At 43.3% G+C, this 27,475-nt stretch overlaps 3 protein-coding genes across 7 annotated transcripts; 2 read left to right on the forward strand and 1 right to left on the reverse strand.

Annotated features, from left to right (window-relative positions):
• The first annotated feature begins 672 nt into the window (after positions 1-672).
• Positions 673-4,407, forward strand: rpl5a (ribosomal protein L5a). Of its 2 annotated transcripts, none has more exons than XM_086203301.1 (8): positions 673-781; positions 1,141-1,210; positions 1,302-1,417; positions 1,496-1,630; positions 1,728-1,930; positions 2,676-2,853; positions 4,014-4,102; positions 4,250-4,407. In XM_086203301.1, exons 1-8 carry the CDS (start codon positions 779-781, stop codon positions 4,350-4,352), a joined length of 897 nt encoding a protein of 298 aa, XP_086059427.1. In that variant the 5' UTR covers positions 673-778; the 3' UTR covers positions 4,353-4,407. The 2 variants fall into 2 exon arrangements, with proteins under 2 accessions (XP_086059427.1, XP_086059428.1); XM_086203302.1 differs by lacking the exon at positions 673-781 and adding an exon at positions 888-1,056.
• dipk1aa (divergent protein kinase domain 1Aa) lies at positions 4,321-14,671 on the reverse strand. Of its 3 annotated transcripts, none has more exons than XM_086203300.1 (7): positions 14,653-14,671; positions 13,770-13,904; positions 8,276-8,410; positions 7,914-8,021; positions 7,632-7,808; positions 7,413-7,544; positions 4,321-7,326 (listed from the first exon to the last, which is right to left on the reverse strand). In XM_086203300.1, the coding sequence occupies exons 2-7, from the start codon at positions 13,821-13,823 to the stop codon at positions 6,646-6,648; spliced, it is 1,287 nt and encodes a 428-aa protein (XP_086059426.1). In that variant the 5' UTR covers positions 13,824-13,904; positions 14,653-14,671; the 3' UTR covers positions 4,321-6,645. The 3 variants fall into 3 exon arrangements, with proteins under 3 accessions (XP_086059426.1, XP_086059425.1, XP_086059424.1); XM_086203299.1 differs by lacking the exon at positions 14,653-14,671 and adding an exon at positions 14,057-14,576; XM_086203298.1 differs by lacking the exon at positions 14,653-14,671 and having other exon boundaries at positions 13,770-14,576.
• Positions 14,660-26,175, forward strand: mtf2 (metal response element binding transcription factor 2). 2 transcript variants are annotated; one of them, XM_086203297.1, is made up of 15 exons: positions 14,660-14,899; positions 15,628-15,829; positions 16,753-16,834; positions 18,144-18,254; positions 18,360-18,460; positions 18,576-18,751; positions 18,867-18,962; positions 19,615-19,683; positions 20,703-20,826; positions 21,301-21,368; positions 21,490-21,660; positions 23,083-23,194; positions 23,366-23,424; positions 23,623-23,724; positions 25,141-26,175. In XM_086203297.1, the coding sequence occupies exons 1-15, from the start codon at positions 14,895-14,897 to the stop codon at positions 25,514-25,516; spliced, it is 1,854 nt and encodes a 617-aa protein (XP_086059423.1). In that variant the 5' UTR covers positions 14,660-14,894; the 3' UTR covers positions 25,517-26,175. The 2 variants fall into 2 exon arrangements, with proteins under 2 accessions (XP_086059423.1, XP_086059422.1); XM_086203296.1 differs by having other exon boundaries at positions 14,661-14,899; positions 21,298-21,368.
• Positions 26,176-27,475: the final 1,300 nt, after the last annotated feature.

The following is a 27,475-nucleotide window of genomic DNA, read 5'->3' on the forward strand; positions in this document are numbered from 1 at the left end:
ATATTCAAATATACTCAGGGCCATTTGCAGTGGAATTTAGATCGATCCATTTTGGATCACATTTCATATCAAGCTCTGAGGTAATGCACAGGTGCAGAAATCAGCCTCAACAGCTGCTCTGTGGAATGGGAGAATTTAGAATTTCAACAAATTTCAATTGGTAAAAATGTTTCCTATTGTTCGAGGCGCTCAACGTGTTTCACGTTGTCGTCTCATTCACCCGGCAAGGCTCGTAAGATGAGTATTTTTTCCAATATTTGGTGTCGCTGGAGATGATAGATGTGCATAAAAAGGAGGCTGTAAAAAGTTACTGCGTCTATCTGGCAGTTAGTTTCAGTAGTACAGTGTATTACAAGAGCACTAGCTGATAATAGCATTAGCATTAGCTGAAATTGACAAATGGTGACGTTATTGGAGGGAAAGAGGAGTAGACGGTGGTTATCCACGGGAGAAATGGGGAGTGTAAAGAGCAGGAAGGAAGACCTGGAGTTTCCCTCTGGAGACCCAGAGGGAAACTACTTAGTTAAAAAAAACTCATTAATATCTAAGTACATCTTATTTTATTTGATATTCTATAACAAGACTGAATAAATGAATAGTAGCTATTGGTATTTGTATCTCAACTAATTTGCTCATGAATTTTTTACCCTCCACACCGGACGGTGGCGGTATTGTAGCAATTGGTTACTTGCTAACCGACAATAATCTGAAAGAAGAGTAGACAGGAAGAGAAGGAAACCCCGGAATCCAAGAAAAAAAGGAGCATAATCCGCTCAACATGGTAAGTACAGTGTTGATATACAGCTGTTGTAAGCAGTACAAGTCTGAATGGGTGTTTCCGATAGCAAACGAGTGTTTGCAGCGGTTTGACGGCCGGATGATGCTGGATGTTTAAGGGTATTCAGGCTCCGGGGGCCGGTGAGCTGTTGAGCTCCAGCGTGGCGCTTCATGGCTGATGAAACGTCAAGCTTCCTTTCACTGCTGGTGGAGTCTCATGCAGAATATTTAAATAAAAGCGTTTGAATATTACTGTCAACACCACGAAGCTGAAAGCAGGTGCACTTTTTTCTTTAGTTGTCCGAGAAGGATAGCATTTTGGTTCTTAGCTAGCTAACACTGAAACTCCTAATTTTTCCTCAGGGGTTCGTCAAAGTGGTGAAGAGCAAGGCCTATTTCAAGAGATACGAAGTCAAATTCAGGAGAAGGAGAGGTAAGTTCATTACTTATTTAATAGTCTTCATAGTTTAATTTAATGTTATTTGAGCAAAAGTAGTATATAACTTGTAACTGTGTGCGTCTAGAGGGGAAGACTGACTTCTACGCCCGCAAGCGCCTGGTAGTGCAGGACAAGAACAAGTACAACACCCCAAAGTACCGCATGATCGTCCGCTTGTCTAACAGGGACATCTGCTGCCAGGTCAGTGGCTGTCAGGATGAGGGGAAAATGCAGTGTTTTTTGAAAAGAAATACCTGACTGTTTCACCTGTTTTGACAGATTGCTTACGCTAAGATTGAAGGGGACCAGATAGTGTGTGCTGCGTACTCCCATGAGCTTCCCAAATATGGCATCACTGTCGGCCTCACCAACTACGCTGCAGCCTACTGCACGGGGCTGCTGCTTGCCCGCAGGGTAAGAACACATCAGAAACGTTGTGCTGAAATAGACGAATTGCAATGTTTTAGGAGGCAAATCACCATTTGCTTCTGTCTAAATCTCCCCTTCTCAGCTGCTGCATAAGTTTGGCATGGATCAGGTGTACGAAGGCCAGGTGGAGGTGACGGGAGAGGAGTTCAACGTGGAGAGTGTGGATGGTCATCCTGGTGCATTCACCTGTTATCTTGATGCCGGCCTCGCCAGAACCACGACTGGAAACAAAGTGTTTGGGGCGCTGAAGGGAGCTGTCGATGGAGGCCTGGCAATACCTCACAGGTCAGTGTGTCATGTTCGTACACGCTGATGATGTCAGAAAGTGAACTGCAAGCTCAGGAAAACTATTTGTGAATAATGAAAGGCAGAGTAAACTTTTTGAGTATTGCTTTCACCTCTGAACCCTTGATTTTAAAGGTGGTTTGCAGTGGCAAACATTGTACACACCAACAAACAACCTTGCAGACCAATTTCTATCATCATATTTGTGCGACTGCGTTGTTGTGCATTAGATCAGCCTCGTTCCCTGAGGCCTTCTGTGACGTGCAAACGCGATAGCACCCTCCCCAACAGGTCACCTCCCATGAGGTCGAGGTCCACTGGAATCAGCCTGTTATACAACGTGGGTGAAATGACTTTTCAACAGTGGGCCAGCAATGCACTGGTTTCCATTGTGCGTTTGCTGGTTCTCGTCTTCTTGATGATGATACGAAACACGCTGAGCTAAATGTAGTTGGTCCTTCATTTGCATTGGCTGATGTTTACTGTCCTTTCAAGACGGGGCTGAGAGAAGCGAGATGAACCAGACCAGATGTAAAGATGTGAATGTGATTGTAGGGAATCGCTCAAGCCATCAACTAGATGACAAATGGCATCCTTCACTGTGAACATGACCAAAATCAATGTTGAAGGCTTCTTCTTTTTTTTTTTTTTTGCTTTGTTCTCAAATGATTCAGCCCTCAAATGTATTGAAATAGTGTTTTGAAGTTGTCAGTGGGAATAACCCCGTACTCCCTCTTGTTTTTAGTCTAAAACGCTTCCCTGGTTATGACATGGAGAGTAAAGAGTTTAACGCCGAGGTGCATCGGAAGCACATCATGGGCATGAACGTGGCCGACTACATGTCATACTTGATGGAGGAGGACGAGGACGCCTACAAGAAACAGTTCTCACGCTTCATCAAGAACGGAGTCACACCCGACACGGTAAGCTTCAGGCTGCCCATGACATGTACACACTACAGGAGAATGGCGAGCGAAGGTTGCACGTGCAACCAGATTTGATGAGAATGAGTTTCTCTGTCACAGTCCCCCCCCCCCCATGATTCATGAAGTTTTCATTTTCAAGTTCATCATTCAGGCAGAAGAATATGGGGGGAGGGGATAGCAATTTTGATATTGCAGTATTCTGTTACATTATATTGAAAGTTATTCAGGTGTTATTATTTACATGGTATTTGAAAAATTATGTCGAGATTACTATGGTGTGCTATTTGCAGGGATCCTGACCGTCTTTAGGAAACCATTTGCATGCTGGGATATCTCTGCTGCACCACACTTCTTCAAATTAGGCATGTAGCCTTTCGCTAATGTTGCAGCTCCTGCAACTTGACGAGCACATCAGGCCATGTTGTGACTGCAGTCAGATTTTGATGTGTTGCCCAGCCTTCACTACTATAATCAGGGGTGAAGGCTCAGTCTGCATATTTACATGGCTGCTCAAACAACTTGGAGCCCTGTTCAGAACTTTAAATAGGATGGGAAACAAACCCCCAGTGCATTGTGGGTTGAAAACAGATGCTTTTGCCTTTTTAGTCACACTCAAAACAAAGTATTTGGGTTGCGGAGCACACTGCTGAATAACAATGTGCTTCTAAGTTGGTAGCGAACATATTTAGACACCTTTGCTGTTTGCTGTCAGTAGATATTAGCTTCAAGCTAAATATATGTGGCTGCCTCTTTCTGTAGTCTTGAGTCAGAAATAAGTGATGCATCAGGGAAAAAAACGTATTCAAGACACTTATTTGTGGGTAACTGAATGGTAAAATCCATTTTAGGTTGAGTATCGTGTAAATGAAAATAGTAAGATGGAGTTGCTTTCTTAAATATGATACAGATGACAGTTAAATTTTGTTACCACAGCATCTCCTGTTTTGGTACTTTATTGACTTGCTACCCTGTCTGCTGGTTCTCTGCTTCTCAATGATGATACAAAACACGCTGAGCTAAATGTAGTTGGTCCTTCATTTGCATTGGCTGATGTTTACTGTCCTTTCAAGACGGGGCTGAGAGAAGAGAGACAAGCGGCGTGCGGAGTAGGACACGCTGACTTGGTGCATCAATGTGACCCCTGCATTGTTTTCCAGGTAGAAGAAATGTACAAGAAAGCACACGCTGCCATCAGAGCAAACCCCGTGCATGAAAAGAAACCCAAAAAAGATGTCAAAAAGAAGAGGTGGGTTCTTAATTTTGATTTTAAATTAAACATGTCAGACGTGTCATTCATCTCCCAGTCATGAGTGGCTCTACTTGGAACGTCCCATTGCCTACCGTTCTTGTGCTGAATTTTAATGGCGCTACTCTTGTCCTCCTTTCCGGGCAGATGGAATCGCGCCAAGTTATCTCTGGCACAGAGGAAGGACCGCGTGGCGCAGAAAAAGGCCAGCTTCTTACGAGCACAAGAACAAGAAGCCGGCGAGGGTTAGGGGCTCGGCTGCTCAGACACACCACACACAGACCAATAAATTTATTGCAAACTCAGTTTTGTCTCTCCATCAATTTTATGTGGAATGATTCACATGCATTTGAGCGGTTGTCGTGTTTTCTTGTACGTGACTCGATATGATAAAGGCTTGTGGTGACAAACATCTTTGACAGGGTACAGTGAAGTGGTTTTTAGATTTAATTGTGCAAAATCATGCTTTCTCTTATTTTTTCTTCCAGAAGTAAACATTTTTTCCAAAATCCACACAGCAGCATTAACCACGAGCTTGCTCAGTTTTCTGGAAATGGTTTTAGAAGTCATTATTTGCAACTTATTGGTTAAACATAACCGTCGTGTCCATTCAAGTCACAATTACTTCATGTCAGCGGTGTCGAGAAAGACGCCATCAATGCAACCACAGGACTCGACAAAGTTCTTCAAAAACATTCGACGAATGTCCCCTATGGCACTGTGAGAGGTGAAGTCCAAAAATAATGTGTTACAGTACATCGCCACAAATGTTCTCGTGAAAAATACAAGTGTCACATTCACAAATTAAATATACATTAACGTTTCCCTTCATGCCAGCAATGCAGCTTTGATGTGAGTGGGGGAATGTACAGCGTGGTGAGGTGCACCAACATTACATCAATACCGTCAAGTCTGTCACAAAGCCTCTGGCCTGACTCGTCATCAACCAAGGTGGCTGATAAACAAGAAAAGTACTGGACACTGGAACCATTCCTCCAGCTGCACGTTCCTTGGGACAATGTGCAACATGGGTGCGCAGTTAATAAGATCTGGAAGCTGTGATCTGAATCTTGCACTCAGTGAGTAAATGTGTTATTTCTACGGCTTAAACTGGGATGGGAAGGATTTCCCTCTCATTTACATGAAATTCCATCATAGTGTCTGAAAGTAAATCGCAAAAGTTGTTTTGATGCTTCAGTGGACTTGAAAAGTGAAGGAAATTCTTCATTCAGAGGTGAAACCATTGCTTCACAAAATTAAAGCAACACCAACTTTTGGGGGAAAAAACGCTTTCCCCCACAGCCAGACAAGACGGTAAATATCCTTTTCTCTGTGCTGCATGAGGAAGCTTAGACTGACAGTCACCTGCTGGCAGCTAGTTAGCTTAGCACAGTGAATGGTAGTAGACGGTAAGTGTTTGTCAAATATTCTTTACTACAAAGTAGTTTTCCTGCATTCATTTCAGGAGGGTTGCGTGTAATATCGCCTCTGAAAATAGCAATTTGGAGTTATGAAATACTGTACTCTTGAGAATCCGATTTATAAAAACTACTTTTCTGACTGGGTGCAGAAATTGAACACAGCCCCTAAAAGGCTCCAGTCAACTAAACAAAGCAGTTGTGTTTTAGGAATCGAAATAAATCATGGCCGGCTTTGAGAGAAAGATTGAGGAGGACTACCGCTGGACAAAACAGGGCACTGAACCTGATCCATTTGATGACTTTTGACCCAGGTATGCGAACACTTCCCATCCACTACAAGTCACTATGCTAAGCAGTTGAAGCCTTTTTTGGGGGTCACAGGTCCCTTATGTTGCATACAAGAGAGAAAGGCCTACTTTGAAATATGCTTGTCTGGCACAGGGGAGGATCATAAACACGCATGTTTCCTCAAATGTTTGCATGTTCCTGTGTAAAGCAAAAAGTGCTGAGATGCTCTGTTCCAGTTTTTTTGGAGCGTTCCATGATAATATCGTGAAAGTCTTTAACTTTGAAGAGATGGACCGAAGCAGGACATTACTGTCGACTTGCCAAACTAATGAAATCTTCATTTTTTGGATTCTTTATAATCCCCCAAAAATAATAATAATAATAATAATAATAATAATAATAATTGTTCATTTTATGAAGTGCTCCAATTATTTCAAATCAACGAGCCAGACTTCGGAGTGTCAAACGAGGAGCCAGAGCTTAACTTCATTATATCAAGTGGAGTTCTCCCAACACATCGTCATTGTGTAATCCTCTTTGAGCCATCTTGGCCCGACATAACAGCAGGATTTATTCTCCTAGCTACCAGAGACTAAAAACCATTTTCTAGACACTTCATGAAAGAACACAATCCACTGGAATTGAAGGTGTGACTGCTTCGAACATGCAGTCCTTCTGTGTTTTTGTTCTCCAGGCCCCAAACTTCAGTCAGCTGAAACAGGAGGTAGTGTCTCTGTTCACAAGTGATAAGATCTGATAAAAATAACTTCTGCTACTCAGACATCTTAAATCACAGCGTTGTCAGCATTATTCTTGAGGGACTTGCTCTGCTCATCACGAGTCCTTGGTGTGTGAGATCTGCCTCCACAGCAAAGCTTTCAGGTTGTTGAGGATGAGCGAGTGCTCCATGTTCATCTGTCCAGCATTACCTTTGAGAGCCATGCAGGCGTACAGCTGCCTCTCCAGCTCCTCTCTCAGCCCTGATGGCGCTCCCCGCAGGAGGTAATCCTTCAGAGTGCTGCATGCCTTCGCCAAATTGGGCTGGACTGGGTCCTCCCTGCACCGCTTCTCTGACATGTCACATGATGTCTGGCAGTCAACCCCATAGACACAGTCAGAATCTGTCTCACACTTCAGCACCTGCATGGTGCGTCTGAACTGGTCCTCAGGGACCACAGCTCCGGTGTTAGTGAGACGGAGCTCGTAGCCGTCAGTGTAACCAAAGTGTGCTGCTGCCACGTCGCAGATTAGGAAGCTGCCATAGGTGCCGTGGAAGATGTCCTCCACCAGCTCTAGCAAGCCCATGGAAATCTTCGCTTTGCGAGGCCAGGAGGGGGTGAACCACTGGTCCATCGTGCGCTGTAGCCCACTCGGCACCCAGGACACCAGTGGCCAGGGTAGAGAGAAACCATACAGGGGCCCATAGGGGACACGCTCGGTCATGTAGAGATCCCCACAGTATCCAAGGAGGCGAGGAGTGTGTCCACGGTCCTGGAGCAGCAGGCCCAGCAGCACCTCAAGGAACAAAGCAGACATCTGTTAATCTGGAGTCTCAGGTCCACATAAAGATTCCTGGTCATGTTGTATTGGCTGGTTTATACCTCATCCATTTGCAGGAGAGCCCATGTAGAGCGGGCTTCTGGTAGTGACACCCGTCCATCTTTGTTGCCATCAGCAACAGAGAGGATCTGACTGACCAGCCTGGGAAGGTTACCCTGCTCTCCAAGCTTGGACTGGTGGTCACAGAAACAAATGGCCATCAGTGACAATTCCAATTACATGAGGTCGTTTTCAGGTGTTACACCTCAGACTTGCTTTACCTTGAGGTGGTTAAAAACCATCTCCCGGAACTTCTCCACCGATGTTCCTCTGGTGGGCTTGTCAAACACGTGAGTCTCCCTTCGTGGTTCTGGCTCCTCACCCAGCTCATAGTGCCCGACTTCACCCAATTTACAGTGAATGATCCCGTCATGGTCTCCCCAGCTTCCTGTGTACACCTGGTCAACACAGAGAAATTCATGAATGGACGATAACGAGTTCCTCTTTTTGATTCCAACAATGACCTCGTCCTGTCTATGGAGGTAGCAGGGAAAATCTCCCACCTGGTTGTTGGGCAGCGTTGACAGACACCTGCTCATGTAGAAGGTTTCTTTATCACACAGACTACTGCAAGCTGAGCCATCAATGATTCCTCTCCTGTATTTATCACACTTGAAAGAACAGACGTGTAACTTTATTCATCACAAATACCAGGTTTTGGTTACCACAGCAGTATCAGATTACATGTGATTCTATGAGTCAAAGCTGAGATACCATGAGCAACCTCTTGACACTGAAATTAAAAACCATTGTTCACTGTGATACTCATCATCGTCAGGAGCTGTCCACACACTGAGGTTTTGTTTCAGAAATCAATCAGAGTAGCGTTATGTGATTTAAACCCGCAAACAGGTTGATTACTCACAATAGCGTTTTTGCACTGGTGTCCTCTGCACAGCTCCGTGTAGGCTGAGTACTGCACGTAGAGCACCCAGCTCCCCACCAGCACCGTCAGCCACGTCAGGAACAGGTACTTCACCCGGACAAAGGAGATCCGAGCCTGTGACAAGCGAGCAGACGAACACACAGACGTAGATTCAGATCTTAAAAATGCTCCTGTCTTTTCTCTTCCCTTTCTCTCCCTCTTTATCGCTGTTTTCCTCCATTATCTGTCTTTGTCTCTGCCCTGCCCTCCTGCTCTCCTTCTCCCAAACCGGTCAAAGCAGAAGGCCGTCCCCACTGAGCCTGGGTCTGCTCGACGTTCCTCCCTGTTCAAAGGAAGGTTTTCATTGCCGCTGTTGCAGGATGTGCTGCTGATGGAGAATTGTTGGAGGAGTGTGGTACTAGACCTGCTCTACTTGTAAAGTCCATCCATTTTCTACTGCTTATCCAGTTAAGGGTCGCGGGGGGGGGCTGGAGCCTATCCCAGCGGCTTTCGGGTGAGAGGCGGGGTTCACCCTGGACAGGTCACCAGTCCATCACAGGACCAACACATAGAGACAGACAACCATTCACACTCACAGTCACACCTACAGTCAATTTAGAGTATCAATCAGCCTCGTCCCCTCTTGATGTCTTTGGACTGTGGGAGGAAGCTGGAGTACCAGAGAGAACCCACGCAGGAGCAGGGAGAACATGCAGACTCCACACAGAAAGATCCTGTGATCGAGCCAGGACTCACATGGCGGTTTGCCATAAGTGTTGGCTGTTTGATTAGTTGCCATTGACAACAATAGCTCATTAAGCTGGAGAGTGGTTTCATGGGTGCTAATACAGTTGGTCCAGGGTGTCATGCTACTTGTGGTCATAGCTGATACGAAAATCAAATCAGTTTCACAAGACAAACTGAAACACAGATCACATGCCTTAAAACACACTTGAACAGATGAACTATTGTGACTGGGACCTTGGGCAAGTTCATGAACTTGCCATGAAGCATCATAATAGTGATGAAACACTTTAACATGATAATCCCTGAACATCCATTTTCTACCACTTATCCTGGTCAGAATCACGGGGGAGTTGGCATCCCAGCAGCCTTCAGGCGAGAGACGGGGTTCACCCTGGACAGGTCACCAGTCCATCTCAGGGCCAACACAGACAGACAACCATTCACACTCACAGTCACACCTACAGTCAATTTAGAGTATCAATCAGCCTCGTCCCCTCTTGATGTCTTTGGACTGTGGGAGGAAGCTGGAGTACCAGAGAGAACCCACACAGGAACAGGGAGAACATGGAGACTCCACACAGAAAGATCCTGTGCTGGAGCCGGGACTTGAACCAAGAACCTTCTTGCTGTGAGGTGACAGTGCTGACCACTGCACCACCATGCTGCCCAATCCCTAAACAATAAAACAAAAATATGCTTAATATTAGCTCTCCTTTTTGATTTACTTCTGATGTATCGCCTACACAATCCCGAGGCCACACCCAACGCCAAACCATCAAAGCCCTCTCAGGGGCAGCAGAAGAGGCAAGTCGATGGCTATGGGTGAAGAGGCGAGACACTACCTGGGCCTATAATAACACCTGCGGCATGTAAGGGATGTAAGCTGAGGGGTCACACCTGGGACGCCAGGTGTCACCGATGAGCCCTCTGGAGGTGTCGTGGGCCTATCATCAAAACACCAAAGAAGGAGGGTGCCCACCTGATGACCCCAATGAAGCTTACACCCCCCCCCCCCCCCCATTCCACTTAACCAGACCTGTCGCCACCACAGTGATGAAACCACTCCGACTGATGCACCGTCACCACTCATACCTCAGGTTTTAAGCAGGGGATTGTTTCACCTGGTCCTAAATGTAACTAACTATTTTTTTTAATCAATGGCCACCAGAATAATGCCTTAAAATTACTCCTATGTTTTACAGTTTTAAAAAATAGAAAGCCAAGCACATGATGAAACAACATTAATCAGGTTTTTACTGTTGGATTTGTTCCAAAATGAGTTGATCTATAAATCATTTCAACTGTGCACACACTCAAGAAACAACTGAAATACAATCAAGAGCTATAATGAAGAAAGAACAGGGAAATGAGGCCTCAGGTGTCGAATAAAAAGTTACAGCAGGATAATCAAACACATTTCGAACTACTTGGGGGTTTTACTGACAAAAATACTGCAGCTGGTTTTCCTGCACTTGAGGGATGAAGTCATTTTGATTCTCTGATCACACAGCAGCGGCAGCTTATGTTGTGTTTTCTGGCAGCAAGTGGGGCTTCTCCAGCTTCAGCTCTGATTCCAAATCCCAACACGACGCACCCTGAGAGACAGGGACCACGGCTTCTCTTTGTCTTGGGTGTGCTGTGATCATATAAACAGCTCTGGTCTGGCTAATGTTTGTGGTCACTAACACACACGAACTAATCCAATTTAATAAGCTCAGATTCTTTTAAGACTTTGTGGTTTCTTTGTGGGTTTTAAATGATGAAAATCTTAATGAGGTCTGAGACTCCCAAATGGAGTTTGTTTGCATAAAATATGCAGCACATCCCCACTGTGAACCTCACAAAAAAGTCAGTGCGGGAAAAGGCAACTTCGCTGCTTTGCCTTGGTTTATTTTGTGGAACAGGCCTGTGCAGCTTTAACAGACATTCGGGTCAGAGCGTGAGAGAAGGCACCTCTGCAGAGCTGCCTAGTTTCCAACGCTCTGTGTCCTGAAGAGATGACCAAATAGATAGTAGGGGGGCCTCCAGGGAGGGAACTCAGGGAGAACAAAGTATCTACACACTGCTGTCATGAATGTTACAGTGCAGCAGGTCAGTGTAAAACATTTGCATGTATGAAGTAAACACAGACAGTACTGTTAGATCACACATGCTGTTGCAAAGCCTGCTAGAGGCATGTGAAACTGGCAGTCACGGGTGAGTGACTTGCAGTCATGTGTGTGTGTGTTTCAGCACGTCTGTGTAAACACAGTGACAGAAAGTTGAAGTGGAACACGAGCAGCAAAGCTCTTAATCTGTCACCTACTTCCTGTGTCTCTTCTTCCACTGAACTTAATAAGAACACTTTAAGCTCACCAGTTATATGTAAGGAAATAGCATGTTTAAATAGAATGAATAATGTCTATATATATATATATATATATATATATATATATATATATATATATATATATATATATATATATATATATATATATATAAAGTCAACCACACACGCAATGAGACTGAAATACAGCTAAATAAAAAGAAAAAAAAGAAACTGCTCCTGAAAGGAAGTTCAGCTGCTTAAGGCAGTGGTGGAGACGCAGAAGGCACCTGGAGCTGGCCATGAGGAACTCCTGCAGGCAAAGACACACCTTTAACAAGAAAGCACGCCGAATGTGTATTCCTCTGCTAAGCCAAACTTTCAGTCTTTGGCACTTTAATTGACTGGTCCTAATTACATCTGTAAGCAACGTGTGTATGTTTAGAGGGTGGTGTGACACCTGATCATTTTTGGAGTTTGCATTAAGGAGCAAACTGCGATCAAATATCACTTCCTGTACCCACTAGGTGGCACTAGTTTGGTGAAAATCAAACAATGGTCCGACTGACAAACAGACTGACGGCACCAAAAACCTAACTTCCGTGGAGGTTACAATAAAGGTGCAAAGCTCCACTGACAAAAACTTGTTGAGCCAACTGTACCGTTACCAGCTGTCAGCAGCTTTATTCAGTTAGTCCACGTGAAGCCTCAGGATGCTTCTTTTGGTTGGGTCGCTGCGGCAGAAACAAAAGATCTGCAGTATCAGCTTCATACTCAGAAGTTGGAGCAGCCTGCTGCTGCAGAAGCACCTGAGCAGGTGTCTCTCTCCCTCTCGTCCTCTCCCCTATAGAGACGCACCACTTGCTCATACAGAAACTGCCTTCATTTCCAACCAACTCAAATAGATCAAAAAGCCTGAGACAGAAAAATGACTTAAATTATGCGCATATTCAGCATGAGACAGAACGTGTCATAGAGTTACAGCACTATACTGGTTTATAACATGGTAATAACACTCACATTCATCTACATTTGCTAAACATCCATCAAAATGATTCAACTAGATCCAGAATTTCCCCTGTATTTCCTTTCCTCCCAATCATTTATTTTTTTAAAGGTTTTTTTCAAAGATTTTTTTTTTACTCGTAATTCCATTAAAGCATATTTTCCAACAAAAACAACTTAAATTTTCATTATTTTGGGGGTTATTTAACTGATAATTATAGCTGCATCATATGTCAGCACTGTGGCCTCACAGCAAGAAGGTTCTGGGTTCAAGTCCCGGCTCCATCACAGGATCTTTCTGTGTGAGTCTCCATGTTCTCCCTGTTCCTGTGTGGGTTCTCTCTGGTACTCCAGCTTCCTCCCACAGTCCAAAGACATCAAGAGGGGACGAGGCTGATTGATACTCTAAATTGACTGTAGGTGTGAATGTGAGTGTGAATGGTTGTCTGTCTCTATGCGATGGTCCCTGTGATGGACTGGTGACCTGTCCAGGGTGAACCCTGCCTCTCTCTCGCCCGTAGATGCTGGGATAGGCTCTAGCCCCCCCCGCAACCCTTACTAGTAAGGAATAAGCGGAAGATGACGATGGATGGATGTTCTGTGACTGGAAGTGCACTAAGTCTTTTCCAAGAGGAAAAATTAGAGAGTTGAGGGAATATTCTCCCAAACACTAAAAACAGACTGATCCCCGAGAACCCATTCTGGGTTTTGTTATCAAATCTTTCCCTGCAAACAGACTTACTGGGCAGCACAGCTTGGCATGATGTTTGTACCTTGTCTACACTCAAATCCTTACTGAATGTCATTACTATTTTCATACATGCAAAATCTATGTGGTCACAAATGGCAACAGTCCCTTTTCCTCTCCACAAATCTCACGACCTGAGCTCCAGCCGTGGCTCAGCCATCTGTTGATTTTGTCTTGGTGATAAAACCCACAACTCTATTATGAGATGTAATGCAGCAATACAGTACTCTTCCCTGAGGCAATTGCTACCTCTGATTCTGAATATTGCATAAGCTCCTTAATGTAGCAGGAGTAGTCGCTGGCAGCAGGCCACCAACATCCAATTTAGAAGGTTCCATCTGTATAATCCCAGCAAAAGCATGACTAGAGGTGATGAAACAGCTGAGTGTGAGACTTGGCAGCCTCTCAGTCACATGTGAGGAGAAAGAATGCTGAGAAATGAGAGTGATAACAGTGGTGAGATCTACCCTCTGCTCTACTAACCCTTTGGATCAACAGGAGAGTCACATTAATGGCTCACCAGCAACAGCATTCCTCAGGTATTAGGACCCGGCTACTGTGGCCATCCAGCTGTCAGCCTGATGTGACACCCCGACCACCCCCGTCACATGCAGCCTTAGATCATTCAAACAACCCCGTGATATTTTGATTCAAGGATATATATATATATATATTTTTATTATTATTACCTGGAAGTAGAAGGACTTTTTCACCCAGGCCCGTGGAAACAGACCCTTCGCCATCACAAAAATAGCTCATCTCAATACGTGGACCTGGCTGAGGGAGGCCATCCAGAATAACCGGGGGGAAGCGTCTTCCAGTGGCTACAAAACACCTCGTCTCGGTTATTCAGCAAGCGTACAATAATGCTCATTATCTGATTTGTGTCGGTTTGTCCGGTCCGTGTTAGGCGCTCTGAGACTACACGTTGTCTGCGCCTGTTAACAGCGGCTGGTTTTCAAGAAAAGCAACATACCTCTCTCTGACTGGGGGAAAAAAAATAACATGGGGCGCAGGCGCAGTGAAGTCGGCTAGCAAAAGACACGTTTTTAAGTTTCGTGTCGTTGAATTAATTCACACAAGTATGAAACAAAGTGTAGACCCCAGCGCAACACAACATGTACTTTTATCAGTGCGTTATAATCTAAGCAGTATGTGGTTGCCGTTGGATTTGTGAGAGGTCCAGTCATAGCTAGAAGTAAACTTCCGTTATCTTTCACAATAAAGGCCTTGCTTTTAAAACGTACCCAACTACAAATATTACTTCCGGTTACAACGTCAATAAATATGGACTTGTCGCGGATTTTTGTTGTTGGTGAAAACACTTATTTACTCGTCATGCAGTGTTTTTTAAACGATTAACAACAATAACATCAACGAAAAATTCAACCGCAATATATGTGACGATACATTATCTCGCCCTACTTTTTCATTCACACAAAATATAAACAAAGATGCCTTGTTCAGCTACATTTTATGCCTCTTTAAGGGGCGGCCGTGTTGTGGTTAGAGAATGCCCTGCCTACTATTTCAAATATTTGAAAAAAAATGTAGAACGGAACCAGCAAGCACCAACAATCAGCAGCCGTCGTTTAAGCGCTTCCCACAATGCACTCCCCTATCATCAGCGGGAAACCAAAATGGCGAACATACTCGGGGAAAATGAACCGTTTGTTATTTTCTGAGGATGACACGAGCCCCGCAAGTTTTCGCCACACACTTTTGAAATAGCTTCAGACGAGCGGGAATACACCAGTCGCCCACATTCAATTGTTTTTGTTGCACTAGAGAAGTGTTGAAGCGGAGGTGCCCGAATGAGGTATTGTTGTCATTATGTTTTCCTCCTGTCGGGGGGTGTGGGTCCGACGGTCAGCGACCTGGCCGGGGTTACGGCTTTGCATGCGGATTATTTATGCTAACAATTAGCCTCATCTGCTAACTAATCCACACACTAGGCATTACATTAACGTGGAATCTTACCTCAAACTCATTTTTAGAGGATGGTCGGCCATAATCACCCAGTACCTGAACAAAGGGGGTATCGGACTGGCTGTCTGTCTTTATGGAAACAGTAAATAAAACTTAGTATTTCTACTTGCTAAATAGGTATATATTTGCATTTCCGCTTGTCTAAGGACGACTGTCAAATGCCACTGTCGATTTCTAGTTAATTGGATATAAATTAGTCTGCAGTTATTGATATTTTACGTTGGAAAACTTATAAAACACATCAGCTGTGCGGTTTGGTTAATTAGGTTATTATCAGTTGTTTGCATCACCTGAACGGAACATGTTGTGATACTTTGAATCCCAGAATATATATATATATATATATATATATATATATATATATATATATATTAGAGGCATGCCTTAAACACTTGATTTTAATATCAAAAAGTACTTCCATACGTATGTATTATTGGTTGTAAAATGAAACACCAGAAACACTACGAGCAGCTAATGATGAGCCAAGGAGTTGAAAATTCAGTAAAAAAAAAAAAAAAAAATTGTCTAATTCCATTTGTTGCTTCCATTCTTCCTCAGAGACTCAGGGGTTGTGGATCACCTGTCTGTCCATCAGAGAGCTCACCCTCAGAGGCAGCAGCAGGCTGTTTCCTTATCCCCCTCAAGCCTTTCTGCTAGGGTAGAGTATGGGGAGGATGGTATGTCCGACAGGTTCACAGAGGGACAGGACGTCTTGGCCCGGTGGTCAGATGGCTTGTTCTACTTGGGGACAATCACAAAGGTCAGTGTAAGGGGGAATGCTGGTTCCTGACTCAAACTCATACATGTAAAAGTTTTCCAATTTCCTGTAATAAAAGACTGATATATTTAAAAAAAAAACAACAACAACAACATTTGCCATAATAGCCATTTTCTCCTGCCCTGTAATGGGCTAGACAACATCCATCTTTGAATCTTTTTGTTTTTTGATAAATGATAAATAAATGATTTACAATGAATGTGGTTCAGAGGCGTAAAGCAAATACCTCTTCCCTATTTCCAGTACTTCCTACACACACCTTAAATCTCAGCCTTCATTTGGATCTCAACTAAAGATCCCTTTGAATTTTGTGACTTCTTGTGCTATTGCAACACTTTTGTGGTGACAGACGTCTTTTCGCAGACGTAACTTTTCCAAACCGCCTCTGTGGTAGTTCCTGATAAAGTAGGTGCCTCCAGGACTCCATTTTGTCAGTGTTTTACACACACACACACACACACACACACACACACACACACACACACACACACACACACACACACACAAACACACACACAGAGGTTTGTGCAGCTATCTTTATTAGGACATTCCATTGACTACCATTCATTTGGGCAGCCTAACCCAGTCTTAACCCTCATCTTAACCAGTTGATACCTAACCTCAATTCAGACCTTAACTCTAACACTAACCAGGAAATCAGAAATTATGTTAAGCAACACCTGGGTCTCACGAGGACTAGAGGTCCTGATAAGGTTAGTGTTTATACCAGAAAAGGTCTCAAATAGGAAATAGATGTGTGTGTGTGTGTGTGTGTGTGTGTATATATATATATATATATATATATATAAAATATACTAGTCCTCGTGAGACCTCTGTTTTTGTCTTTCAATCCTTGGTTTTGTCTGTGTCATTAAATTCAAATCTACTTTGGTTTATTCCCTCAGATCAATCGGGACAAGCAGCGATGCTTTGTTGTCTTTGAAGATCGCTCAAAGTCATGGGTTCTCTGGAAGGATATCCAGACTGGTAAGCTCTGGCAACCTCATGATTCTTTATTTGGGATATATTTGGTGCTAATACACTCCTTTGTAATGTGCAGTGCAACTAAAATATGAGCAAATTGCACCTAGATTGTGTGCAGTAGGATTTTGCTTGATTTGCTGAATCATGGTTGCGCTGTCCACCCCCCTGTGAGTTGTGTATGTCCACTGCTGCCTTAGCTCCCTCTGCACACTGACAGTTAATTGTCTGCACAGCCAGGCATCACCAGAACAGTGATCTGCTGACATGTGTTGATCAGCATGTGGGCATGAACTGAGCCTGGGGTCTGGGGTCAACACTAAAACTTAGTCCATTTATCGGGACCAAAGAAAAAATTCTGACCAAATCTACTGTCGTGTTAAGAATACTTCTATTTTCAGTCTTGTGAGTTGACGTGTGTTTCTGCTCAGCCACTGTGTTTTGGTGCTGCTGATATAAAATTTAAAGTGATACTTCACCCCAAAAGGATATTTTGTACTCACAAAATAGGTGTCTGGAGCTCATGATGATGGTTTTCCCTCTTGCATCACCTCTTTGTGACTCAAATGTATGAAGTGCCAGCCACGTGTATTCCTGACACTTTAAGCTAATTGCTCCCCATGGCCACCAACTACTAACAGCAGCAGAGCTGTCCAAAAAGATCTTTTTAAAAACTCTCAAGCACATCATCTGGTATAATCCACATCCTCCTTATCCAGCCATATGGTCAGTAATCAATCCCTTTGACTTCAGTTAAAAACCTATGAGGTGCCATTAGCTTTGAACGAAATATGCCTGGCTGGCTCTTTCTGCATTCTGGTGTACAAGTGATGCAGCGGTGAACATACATCTCGATGAGCTCAAGAAACCTACTGGTGAGTATGTCAAAGCTAAATTAAAGGTTTTGGGTGAAGTTTGGCTTTAATAGCAATTCAGAGACATAATTTTTGTTGACCTCCAGTGGTTAAACTCTCAATAAGCTGCACTGATGTAGCAATCTTGTGTCTGCTCCACACCCTGACCTCAATCATCTGTTGACTGCTGAGGTTGACGGTCTCCTGTTCTTTTCAAGTTCAGTTCATGTACATCCCAGACAAACTCCTCATCTCACCTTCATAGTATCTATGTACACACACACAGTTTTAGTTCACTGGATCCATCGCTTTCTCCAACCGTGGGAGTCATGGATGTTGTCAGCCCCTTTTTTTTTTTTTTTTTTTTTTTAGCTGCAGTGAAACACTGTTCAAGGTGTTTGGCAGAGTTCCCTCTTCATAATTAACCTCTATTGTGGTGGTGGTCCTGCCTTCATTTATAGGAGATGAAGATGATGAGGATGACGAGGATGATGACATTGTGTGCTCCATATGCCAGGATGAGTCATCGGAGGAACCCAATGAGATTGTCATTTGTGACAAGTGTGGACAAGGTACTCTGTGCAGTGATGTGTTTGTGCCCAATGTGGGACATACTGTTGATGTTGTCCTCTTCATCTTTATTAATGTGGCATGTGGGTGTGTTTGTTGCTTCTCAGGTTACCATCAGCTGTGCCACTCCCCCATCATTGATGCCACCGTCATTGACTCAGATGACAAGTGGCTGTGCTCCGAGTGCGAGCTCCCAGTGTTACCCAAGGTGCAGCTCTGGGCTTGGAATCAGTATTGTAAGTTTGCCTTGAGATAACAGTAGTGACTCTGTGTGTGTGTGTGTGTGTGTGTGTGTGTGTGTGTGTGTGTTTTCTTCTGCATAGAGGGGGGGTGCACACAGGAAGTTGGTCAATGCTAAAGGCTTTCTGCAGCAGCAGGAGCAGCAACAGCACATGGAGCTGCACCTGTCCCTCCCCTACGCCCTGGACGAACTGGTGTGGGACGAAGGTCACAAGACCAACATCCAGCAGTGCTACTGCTACTGTGGAGGTCCAGGAGAGTGAGTAACAGATACACACTTGAAAGAACAAACCCAGGAAGTTTGTGTGCAAAATTTCCTGGGTTTATGCAGCCTGGCAGAGCTAACCGGTCTCCTCTCTTGTCTGTGTCTGTAGCTGGTACCTGAAGATGCTGCAGTGTAATAGGTGTGAGCAGTGGTTCCACGAGGCATGTCTCCATTGCTTACAGATGCCCATGCTCTATGGAGACAGGTGCAAATGCTTACGTTCTAAGCTGTGCTGTGAGAACATTTAAGCTATGACATGACAAAGGATGTCTGATTAGCTGGCAGAAGTCATGAATCTTGTCGGAAAGCACCAAACACTGGTGTCCAAAATCAAGCCCTTTACAGCCAACTTATGTGAGTGTCTTGCAGGGCAGCTCAGTTAACAGCAACCATGATAATCATGATTTCTGTGGTCAGTACTAAGGTCACGATTCCTTGACGTGACGTTGGAAACCTCACGCTGGTTCACTTGTTTCAGTTCCTCGTAGAATTCCTTCACATCAAAGTGTTTCCAGCTGCATTGCTGTCATCATTCTTGTTGACCTCCTACTGTTTTTCAGTCAAAAAATGAGGGTGTCATTGATAGGAATGCAACAAAATGATTTTTATGTCCTCTTTTGTCTTCATTGCAAGCTTTTGGGGAAAAAAAAGTATAAATAAATGTGTATTTGTGTTTTTGCATATTGGTTCCTGCTTCAAAAAAGTAAATGGAGGAAAGAATACAGCACTTAGGTTATTTATAATCCTTGCTTGTGAAATACTGCATTTCATGTCCTCAAATCTACTTCCTGATGATCTAGCTGGATGATTTAGTCAGTTATTTGTCATGATGAGATGATTTTTTTTATTCCCTTCAGGTTTTATCTGTTTGTTTGTTCTGTTTGCAACGGTGGACCAGAGCATCTCAGTCGACTGCCTCTCAGATGGTAAGGGATTTTCTAGATGTGTGTTTCATAAACACAGAACACCTTAAATATTCGAGCAGTGGTTTTTTTTAGGTAAGGGATGCAATCATTTGATTGCCCCCCCCCCCCCCAAAAAAAGCTTTCTTCCAGGCAGTGACCCCTTAAAAGAGCTGCTGTTTGGCATCAGAGACATCTAGTGGTTAAAAGGCAGATTACGATCTAATCATTCCACATTTATTTAAATTTGGCCTCTCAAACCGTTCAAAATACAAAAACGTCAATTACAACCTGCAACCATGTAATAAAAAAGGAAAAAATAAACTAAATTGTTCAATGAAGAAGATTTACTTGTGATCGGGGTTAAAGATAAGGCTTAAAAGTTTTTACGGCGGCAATGCAGCCTCAGAAGTAACAGGTCTGTGTGTGGGACTTAGCTGCAGAAACATCCCATTATAAACCCTTCAGTCTCTGGTGTTGGGACCAGTTGTCTCTTGGTCCCTTTTGCTCCTCTGCATCCTTGGTATGTCTGTGGGGATGGCTGTTGTTGTGGTCACCATGACAACAAGCTTCAGCATGATTAGCTGGTCTCCGGTGTAAACACTGCAACTGTGGCATTAGTCAGAAAATGTATTCAGGGACAGATGTTCTTCTTGCTTGCTTACTAGTACAAATATGACAAAAGCAAAGAGGAGGAGCCAGTGAAATCTCTTCAGCAACGTAAACACACAGTCTTCGTTTTGTCCACTCTGGGCTTCTGTAGATGCAACATGGCATGCTTGGTAAAAGAGGACCTGTTCCTTTTATGGATATTAAAGACTAAGTTGGTGCTTTTTCTTGTGATTAATAATGAAAACATAGTTATGAATATTATATTTTCTGCCAGTCATTCGTTCTGAAGTTTAGACGCGGGCCCTCTGTTGTAAAGGGTAGAAATTTATGATAAAAGTGCTATTTCACCATCGTGTCTCCTGTTTTGTTGTATTCACTCATTTGGAACCAGACTACGTAAAGTAAACAAATATTTGATTAACACTTTGCAGGGAGGATGTGGCCCACCTCAGCCTCTACAACCTGAGTGTGATCCACAAGAAGAAGTATTTTGACTCTGAGATGGACCTGATGACTTATATCAACAACAACTGGGAGCTGCTGCAGCTGGGGGAAGTAAGCATCTGACTAATCATTCGTCACATGATAAGCACTGAATATGCGGCTATTATAATTGAATGTTTGTCTTTTTAAAAAGGGAAAATTATGGTTAGTCTCAAATGGGAAAATGTTCTGCTGCTTATTTACATTGCAGTGAACTTGAGACCTGATGGTCAGACTAAACAATGAGTTGAGTTATTGAGAAATTATTTTCAGAACTGAGAAACAAGGTTTTTTTTTTTTTTAAATTTGAAACAATATTTTAAAGAAAAGGGGCATCTGCTTTGGATTTTACTTAGTAATAGGAAATCTGTGTATGTTCACAGTTCTATTATGGATGAAACTAAATGTACCAGTACATATCTGATGACTCGGGTCAGAAAGAGTAGAAAATGCCACCGTTGGAGTGTCGTAGAGAGTTGGTGGTGGTGTTTTCTCAAATATTATATTATATTACATTAATGTGACTTACCTCTTGCCTGTCAGCAGCTGACCAACACTCCAAGATCAGAGCGATATGAAAGAGTTCTGGAAGCTTTGAACAACAACACCACCATGTAAGATTCCTTCAGCCGTGTATTCATGTATTTTTCTGTCTTGGTCTTTCTGCTCTCTATCCTTTTAGTTGTGTGTTTCTGCATCTCATGTCCCATCCCCCCCCCCACGTGTCTCTGCCAGGTTTATGTCAGGAAAAGAGGTCAAGAAAAAGAAGCACTTGTTTGGGCTGAGGATTCGTTTCCCTCCTGCTCCCCTGAACTCTAATGAGGCAACCAGCAGAGTGATGGAGCACGCCTCACATGGGATCACTATCAAGGGCTGCAAGTCTAACAAAGCCTTATCTGGCATGAGGTAAGATGTGAAGATCGGACGGTGTATATTTAAATAATAAACCTACCTCTGTTCCATATAGAAAGCGGGCCAGGAGGGAAAGCCAGTGACACAGCTTGTGTAGATGAAGCTCTGGATATATGACTGCCTGTGTAATAATGGAAACATTCATTTTGAGAATTGGTGATATTATTTTGGTCTTTCTGTTGGAGGCATACAGCCCCCCCCTGCTAGGGCACGGTATTGGCAAGGACCTGAGGATGTGATTCATGTCACGATACTTGGGTCATGACACAGTAGTATCATAATACCCCATACGTTGCGATATTCTGCTGTAACAACACAATGAAACCGATAAAGTGCAGTGTGAATTATTCTTCTTGTGTCCCTGATCACATGCTGCACACCGTAGCAGCCGTGCTGCGACACCTAGCAGAGTTGCAAGAGTTGTATTTACAATGTCTAAAACACAAATTATTTTTTTGGAAAGAAAAATGATGTTAAGAGTTTGAAAATTGATATTGTGTTGGGAAAAGAATATTGCGATATATTGCCATGTCCATATTTTCCCCACCCCTACTCTGCACTTAAAATAGAAAACCACAGGAATGACACATTTCTGTTGGCCAACCTGGAAGTTGGCATCCGTCTGCCAAAAAAGGAAGCAGATTTTACACTGTAGCGAATAGTAGAGCAAAGCTAACGTTTTTCTACGAACAAACAACACCACAGATGCATTATGGCGTCATCCTAATGATATTTAACATCTGAAACAACTTTGGTGACTTGTTTAGCCGCTTCCTAGCCACCACTGTTTTTAAGACACCGAGGCACTTCAAAGTTCACAACTGCAGTATTTACCTGTACCTATTTCACTCCATTAAACTAAATGTATTGAAGGCGAATGTCAACCATAGGCCTTAATTCAGGCATTTTATTCAAAATTGGGTTAAAAAAAAATCCCATCAAATTTAAGATGAGGGAAGTGGACATCCAGCAATGTTAATTTATATCCAGGTCCGGGTACTCATTCCTGTGCTGCTCTGTGGTCTAAAACCTTTTACCAAATGAGGGTCCATTACCAATTTGTTTGCATAATTTTAACAGTTGTTTAAAAAAAAAAAATCATCATAATTACAGAATGAAATTCATGATTATTATCATTATTATTCAACCAAGGTGTTGTAATATAACTAACAGGGGCATGCGTTTGTTTCATTATGAACAAGAATATTTGATTTCAGACACGCATATGTCACATGATACATGTAGTTTGTAGAGATTTTAAAACAAATGTGTGTGTAATGTGTGTGTAATGCTATACAGCCTCTAAATATTGTGTTGTGTTTACGTTTTCTATATTTGGCAAAATAAAAAAACCCAACTTATTTAATGTCCAGCTGACTGTTGTTTTGTTGTTGCTATTTTGAAACGCTGTTGCAGAACCTTAATTAATGGTGTGGAGAAGAAGTCGAAGAAGAAAAAGGGGAAGCAAGGAACTCGCTCCCTGGAGACGTCCGCCAAACCACGACGCTCCAGCGAACTCTTGTCCCAGGTGTGTGCCTGTTTTTGTGTGTGCATTTGCATATATATTTGTGTGGGCCTAGCGTAGTTTTTGAGATTCGGGTGTATTTTTGTATTTTAATGTGAAGGTCTCATTGTCAGAAAACTAGTAAACTGTCATTTCTGCATGAGAAACAGTGAATGTTGTTCTCTTGTCTGGCAGGAACTACGAAAGCCTCTGTCTATAGAGTCCCACTCATTGGATCATTTAGCCTCCATCAAGTAAGTATGAAACGTTCCACTGCTGTTTTCATCAATTAACATTTGGGTATGAGTAATTAATTCTCAGAATTATATCATGTATTTGTGATTGAAATTGTTACGTGTATTTGGACAGAACTGCTGTTTTCAGTTCTATGTGCAGTGCTGTTTTGCTGACGTTCAGTTCATCTGAGTAATGTTCTGTCATCCCTCCAACAGGAGTGACAGGTCGTTACTGTCCTCTCGAACTTCGGATGTGGAATCTATTGGGGCCTTGAGCACCACAGAAACTACCTCAACTAGCATATCAAGGCAGTCCAGGTACGCCTGCGCTTCAGCGGTCTCTTTACATCTGCCCCATGTCTGTTTCAGTTCAAAAAACCAAAAACAACCTCACCCTTGTCTCAGAACGTTAAGTCAAAGGCTCTGCTGAAGGCTACTATGTTGTCGCTGTTGTTCCTAGTGTCACTTAACCACTGGGATAAGTCTTGTGTTGCTTTCACAATTAAATCCCTTTAGGGTGATAATATTTTGAAGGATTCCTGGCTGAGGCCTAATCTTCTATGATTTGGAATCTGCTTAAGTGGACTCAAGTCTAGGGAACATGAGGGCGAATGGTCAGTGGTTTCATCATCCAAGCACTGCCTTCAGACCTATATGCCTATACTCACTGACCACATGAGGCCGGGCCTTGTCCTGCACCAGGAACCCACGACCCACTGAACCAGCATAAGGTCTAATGGGTCTGAGGTTTTCATCACACTACTGAACAGCAGTCAGCGTTGGCTAGCACGTGGAGGTCTGTGTGACCTTCCCAGACCATCAGTGACCCACCAAACTGGTCCTCCTGGAGGATGATGCAGGCACCATAATGTCCACCACAATGTCTCCAGACTCTTTCACATCTGTCACATGTGCTCAGTGTGAACCTGTTCTTGTCAATGAAGAGAACAGATGCCAGTGGTGATTTCTGGCAAATGCCCATCAACCTGCAAGGCCAAGACTGAGAACAGGTCCCACTAGGCTAGAGGACATCAGGTGCTCTTCACCCTGATGAAGTCTGTTTCTGACACTGTTGTCAGACACACACACACACACACACACACACACACACACACACGTAGCCCGATGCAAGTCATTTTGTGGCGCTTTAGCAGTGATCCTCCCGTTCCTCCTCACACAAAGGAGCAGGTACCAGGCCTGCTGTTAGATTGTTTCCCTTCCACACCTCTGTCCAGCTCTCCTCATCGAATGGCTGGTTTCCTAGAATCTCCCCCATAGTCATGAGACTGTGCTTGGAGACACAGTAAACTTTCTTTTGATGGTACATTTGGATGAGGAGCTTGCCTACCTGTGTCACCAGAGTGGGCTACAGGAACCTAGTAAAAAGCAAAACTAGAGAAATCAGTCAGGAAGGACCAGGAGAGAAATGGTCTGTGGCCCTTACGTTAGCGTTTTTACTCACATTAAAGTTACCAGAAGGCTAACGAAAGGACACCAACTCTGCCGATGAAGCGTATGCAGCAATGTGCCTCCTCCCAGCGCATGAAAATTTTGACATGGTGGCAACATCTCCCAGTGTGAAATACAGAGCGATTTCACCTGGCAACAATGAGATTAATTAGTGATGTGATCTCATTTGGTGAGAGCTTGATTATAAGGGATGTTGATTTGCAGGAAAATATCAGCACTGTAGCTTTAGCGTCATTTTTAAACTTTCTCTTTTTCCCCCCTCAGCCTCTGCAGTTCCAGCAAGACACATACAACAGCCAGCACCATGCCAGTATCCCCTCCACCCTTAAAAAGGAAACGTGGGCGACCACGACGAGCTCTTCAGCCCCCCAACACAGAGGTCCCCCCTCCCAGCCAAGGAGAGCCACGCCCCTCAGCCACAGAGATGCTGAGCCCACTCCCAGGGCTGCACTCCACAGACATAGTTCATGGCATGGACCCCAACAGCCAGCTTTCCCACCTCAAGAGCTCCATCAACAGCTATTTTGGAGCAGCCGGGCGGCTGGCTTGTGGGGAAAAGTACAAAGTCCTGGCTCGACGGGTCACCCTGGATGGCAAGGTGCAGTACCTGGTGGAGTGGGAGGGAGTCACTGCCTCCTAGACTTGACACTGTCATGGTCTCCAGAGGTTTCTGGCTGTGCAGAGGACATACATGCAGCCTGTAATCAGAGCATTAATGAATATACGCCTTTGTTTAGTGTAGAAAAGAGCAAGTTTTGCCTGTTAAGCCTCCTGCAGAGCCTACTGGCTCAGTGCAGTCCAATGTGAGTAACAAATGTCTCTTCATCCTGCGTTTAAACAATACACTGATAAAGGTGAGACTTTGTCATTATACCAGCATAATTGTGTTTTTCTGCTGGAAACGTTTCCTCTCTGCTTTGAATGTTTACAACAACCCCCATTGATTAACTGCTCATGTGCTGCACCTGTGGGCTGCCAGTCCTCCGTGACTGTGACTGATTCTTCATCCAGTGATGGGATTTCATTTTCTGACCAGCAGAGTATGAAGTCTTTCTGACAGAATGTAAGCTGAAAAGCCAAGAGGATGAGAATGGAAAAGAATTGTCATTAATTTCAATTCTCCAGTCACACAGTGAAAAGCAGCAGCCATTTGGTGAACATTTATTTTCTTACAGTATTTGCATAGTTAAACCACCATGTCCCTTTAAAACATTGTCCCCTCCTCCTATGTTTCCAGATGTGAGTACCTCTTGTCGCCTTCGGCAGGCCTATTCTTCAGTTCTGTTGGGGGGGGGGGGGGGGGGGGCTGGGTGTGCTTTGGTTTGTGCTCATTTGTGAGCAGTTCAGGGGGAATTCAAAATGAGAGACGTGCTGCTGCAAATGTTTATTTTATATAGAGTTATGCTACATTTATTATTACCTTTTTTAACTTGTACTTTATCATGCCTTTCTGCTCAGCGGGGCAGATTCCTGATTTTCTTCTGTTTCTATTATACTTAAAATTGTGTCATCTCATTAAACCAGTTAGTATGAGTCAAAAAGCTCGATGGCAGCATTTCTCTTTCAAGATAAACTTCCATGAATCTTTTTTTTTTTCTTATACTGATCACAGCGTCTTGAGTAAAACAAAATCTAAAAAAACAAACCATAGGGGACTCTTCCTTCTGAAAGACAATTTTGTTTAAGTAGGTAAAACTTTTTTCAAGTTGTTTTGAACTAAATACATATGCTATAAAGTGTTTTGATTGACACTTATAACATGTTATCTTTGAAATCTTTAAGGACCTATTGATCTTTTTTATTTGTCTGATAGTTATTACAAAAAAAAAATACAAGTGCTGCATCAGATGACTGTCATATTCTCAGTCCCCATTGCAGTGCTACCTAACCTGTGCATGTTAGAAAATAGTTGTATTATATAATTGGACCATACAACTTTTTTTTTGGGGGGGGGGGGGGGGATTTCGGTATTGTTATTGTGATAATGTTTTGAGCAACTAGCAGTTGAATAAAAAACACAACTTTTTGCTTTCATAGTCAAGCTTGGAGTCCACACTCAGGAAACAGGATTTGCCCATATTGCTCAAATTCTTCACTTGTCAGTCATTCAGTTGGTGTTGGTCAGCATTTTAAAATCACTTCCTGCATCTGTCACATTATTTTTTTTGACATTTTATGAGCAAACTTGTGTAGTTATTTTATTACTGCATTGTGCTTGTTGGTATGGAGTCACAAAACAATCACTGGAAAACTTACGTGCTGTATGCTGCAGGAAGTAAATAATCAGGTTAGTGTTGCTATGTTTTAGGGGATGTTTTTGTTGAAATGGACAGACCTTTTTGACATTGATACCTCTCCAGTTGAAGGATGTAGTCCACGCATTTGAAGCCTGCTGTCTCTTCTGTGTTGCCAGTGTGTAGCGGTCACTGGTTTCCAGCAGGCCACTGCAGCCAAAGAACAGTTCTAAAGTGAAAAAGCAAAGACTTACTACATTTTTATGCATCATTATATAGGTTGATGTGTTACTTCTGAATCTGTTTTGTTAAAGGACAAATAAAAGCTGATATTTTCACTTTTACGTTTGTTTTTCTTGTATGAA

This window comes from Aulostomus chinensis, chromosome 5, assembly GCF_037954235.1.
Source record: "Aulostomus chinensis isolate RoL2024-O1b breed Wild chromosome 5, RoL_Achi_v1.0, whole genome shotgun sequence".
NCBI classification, from domain to species: domain Eukaryota; kingdom Metazoa; phylum Chordata; class Actinopteri; order Syngnathiformes; family Aulostomidae; genus Aulostomus; species Aulostomus chinensis.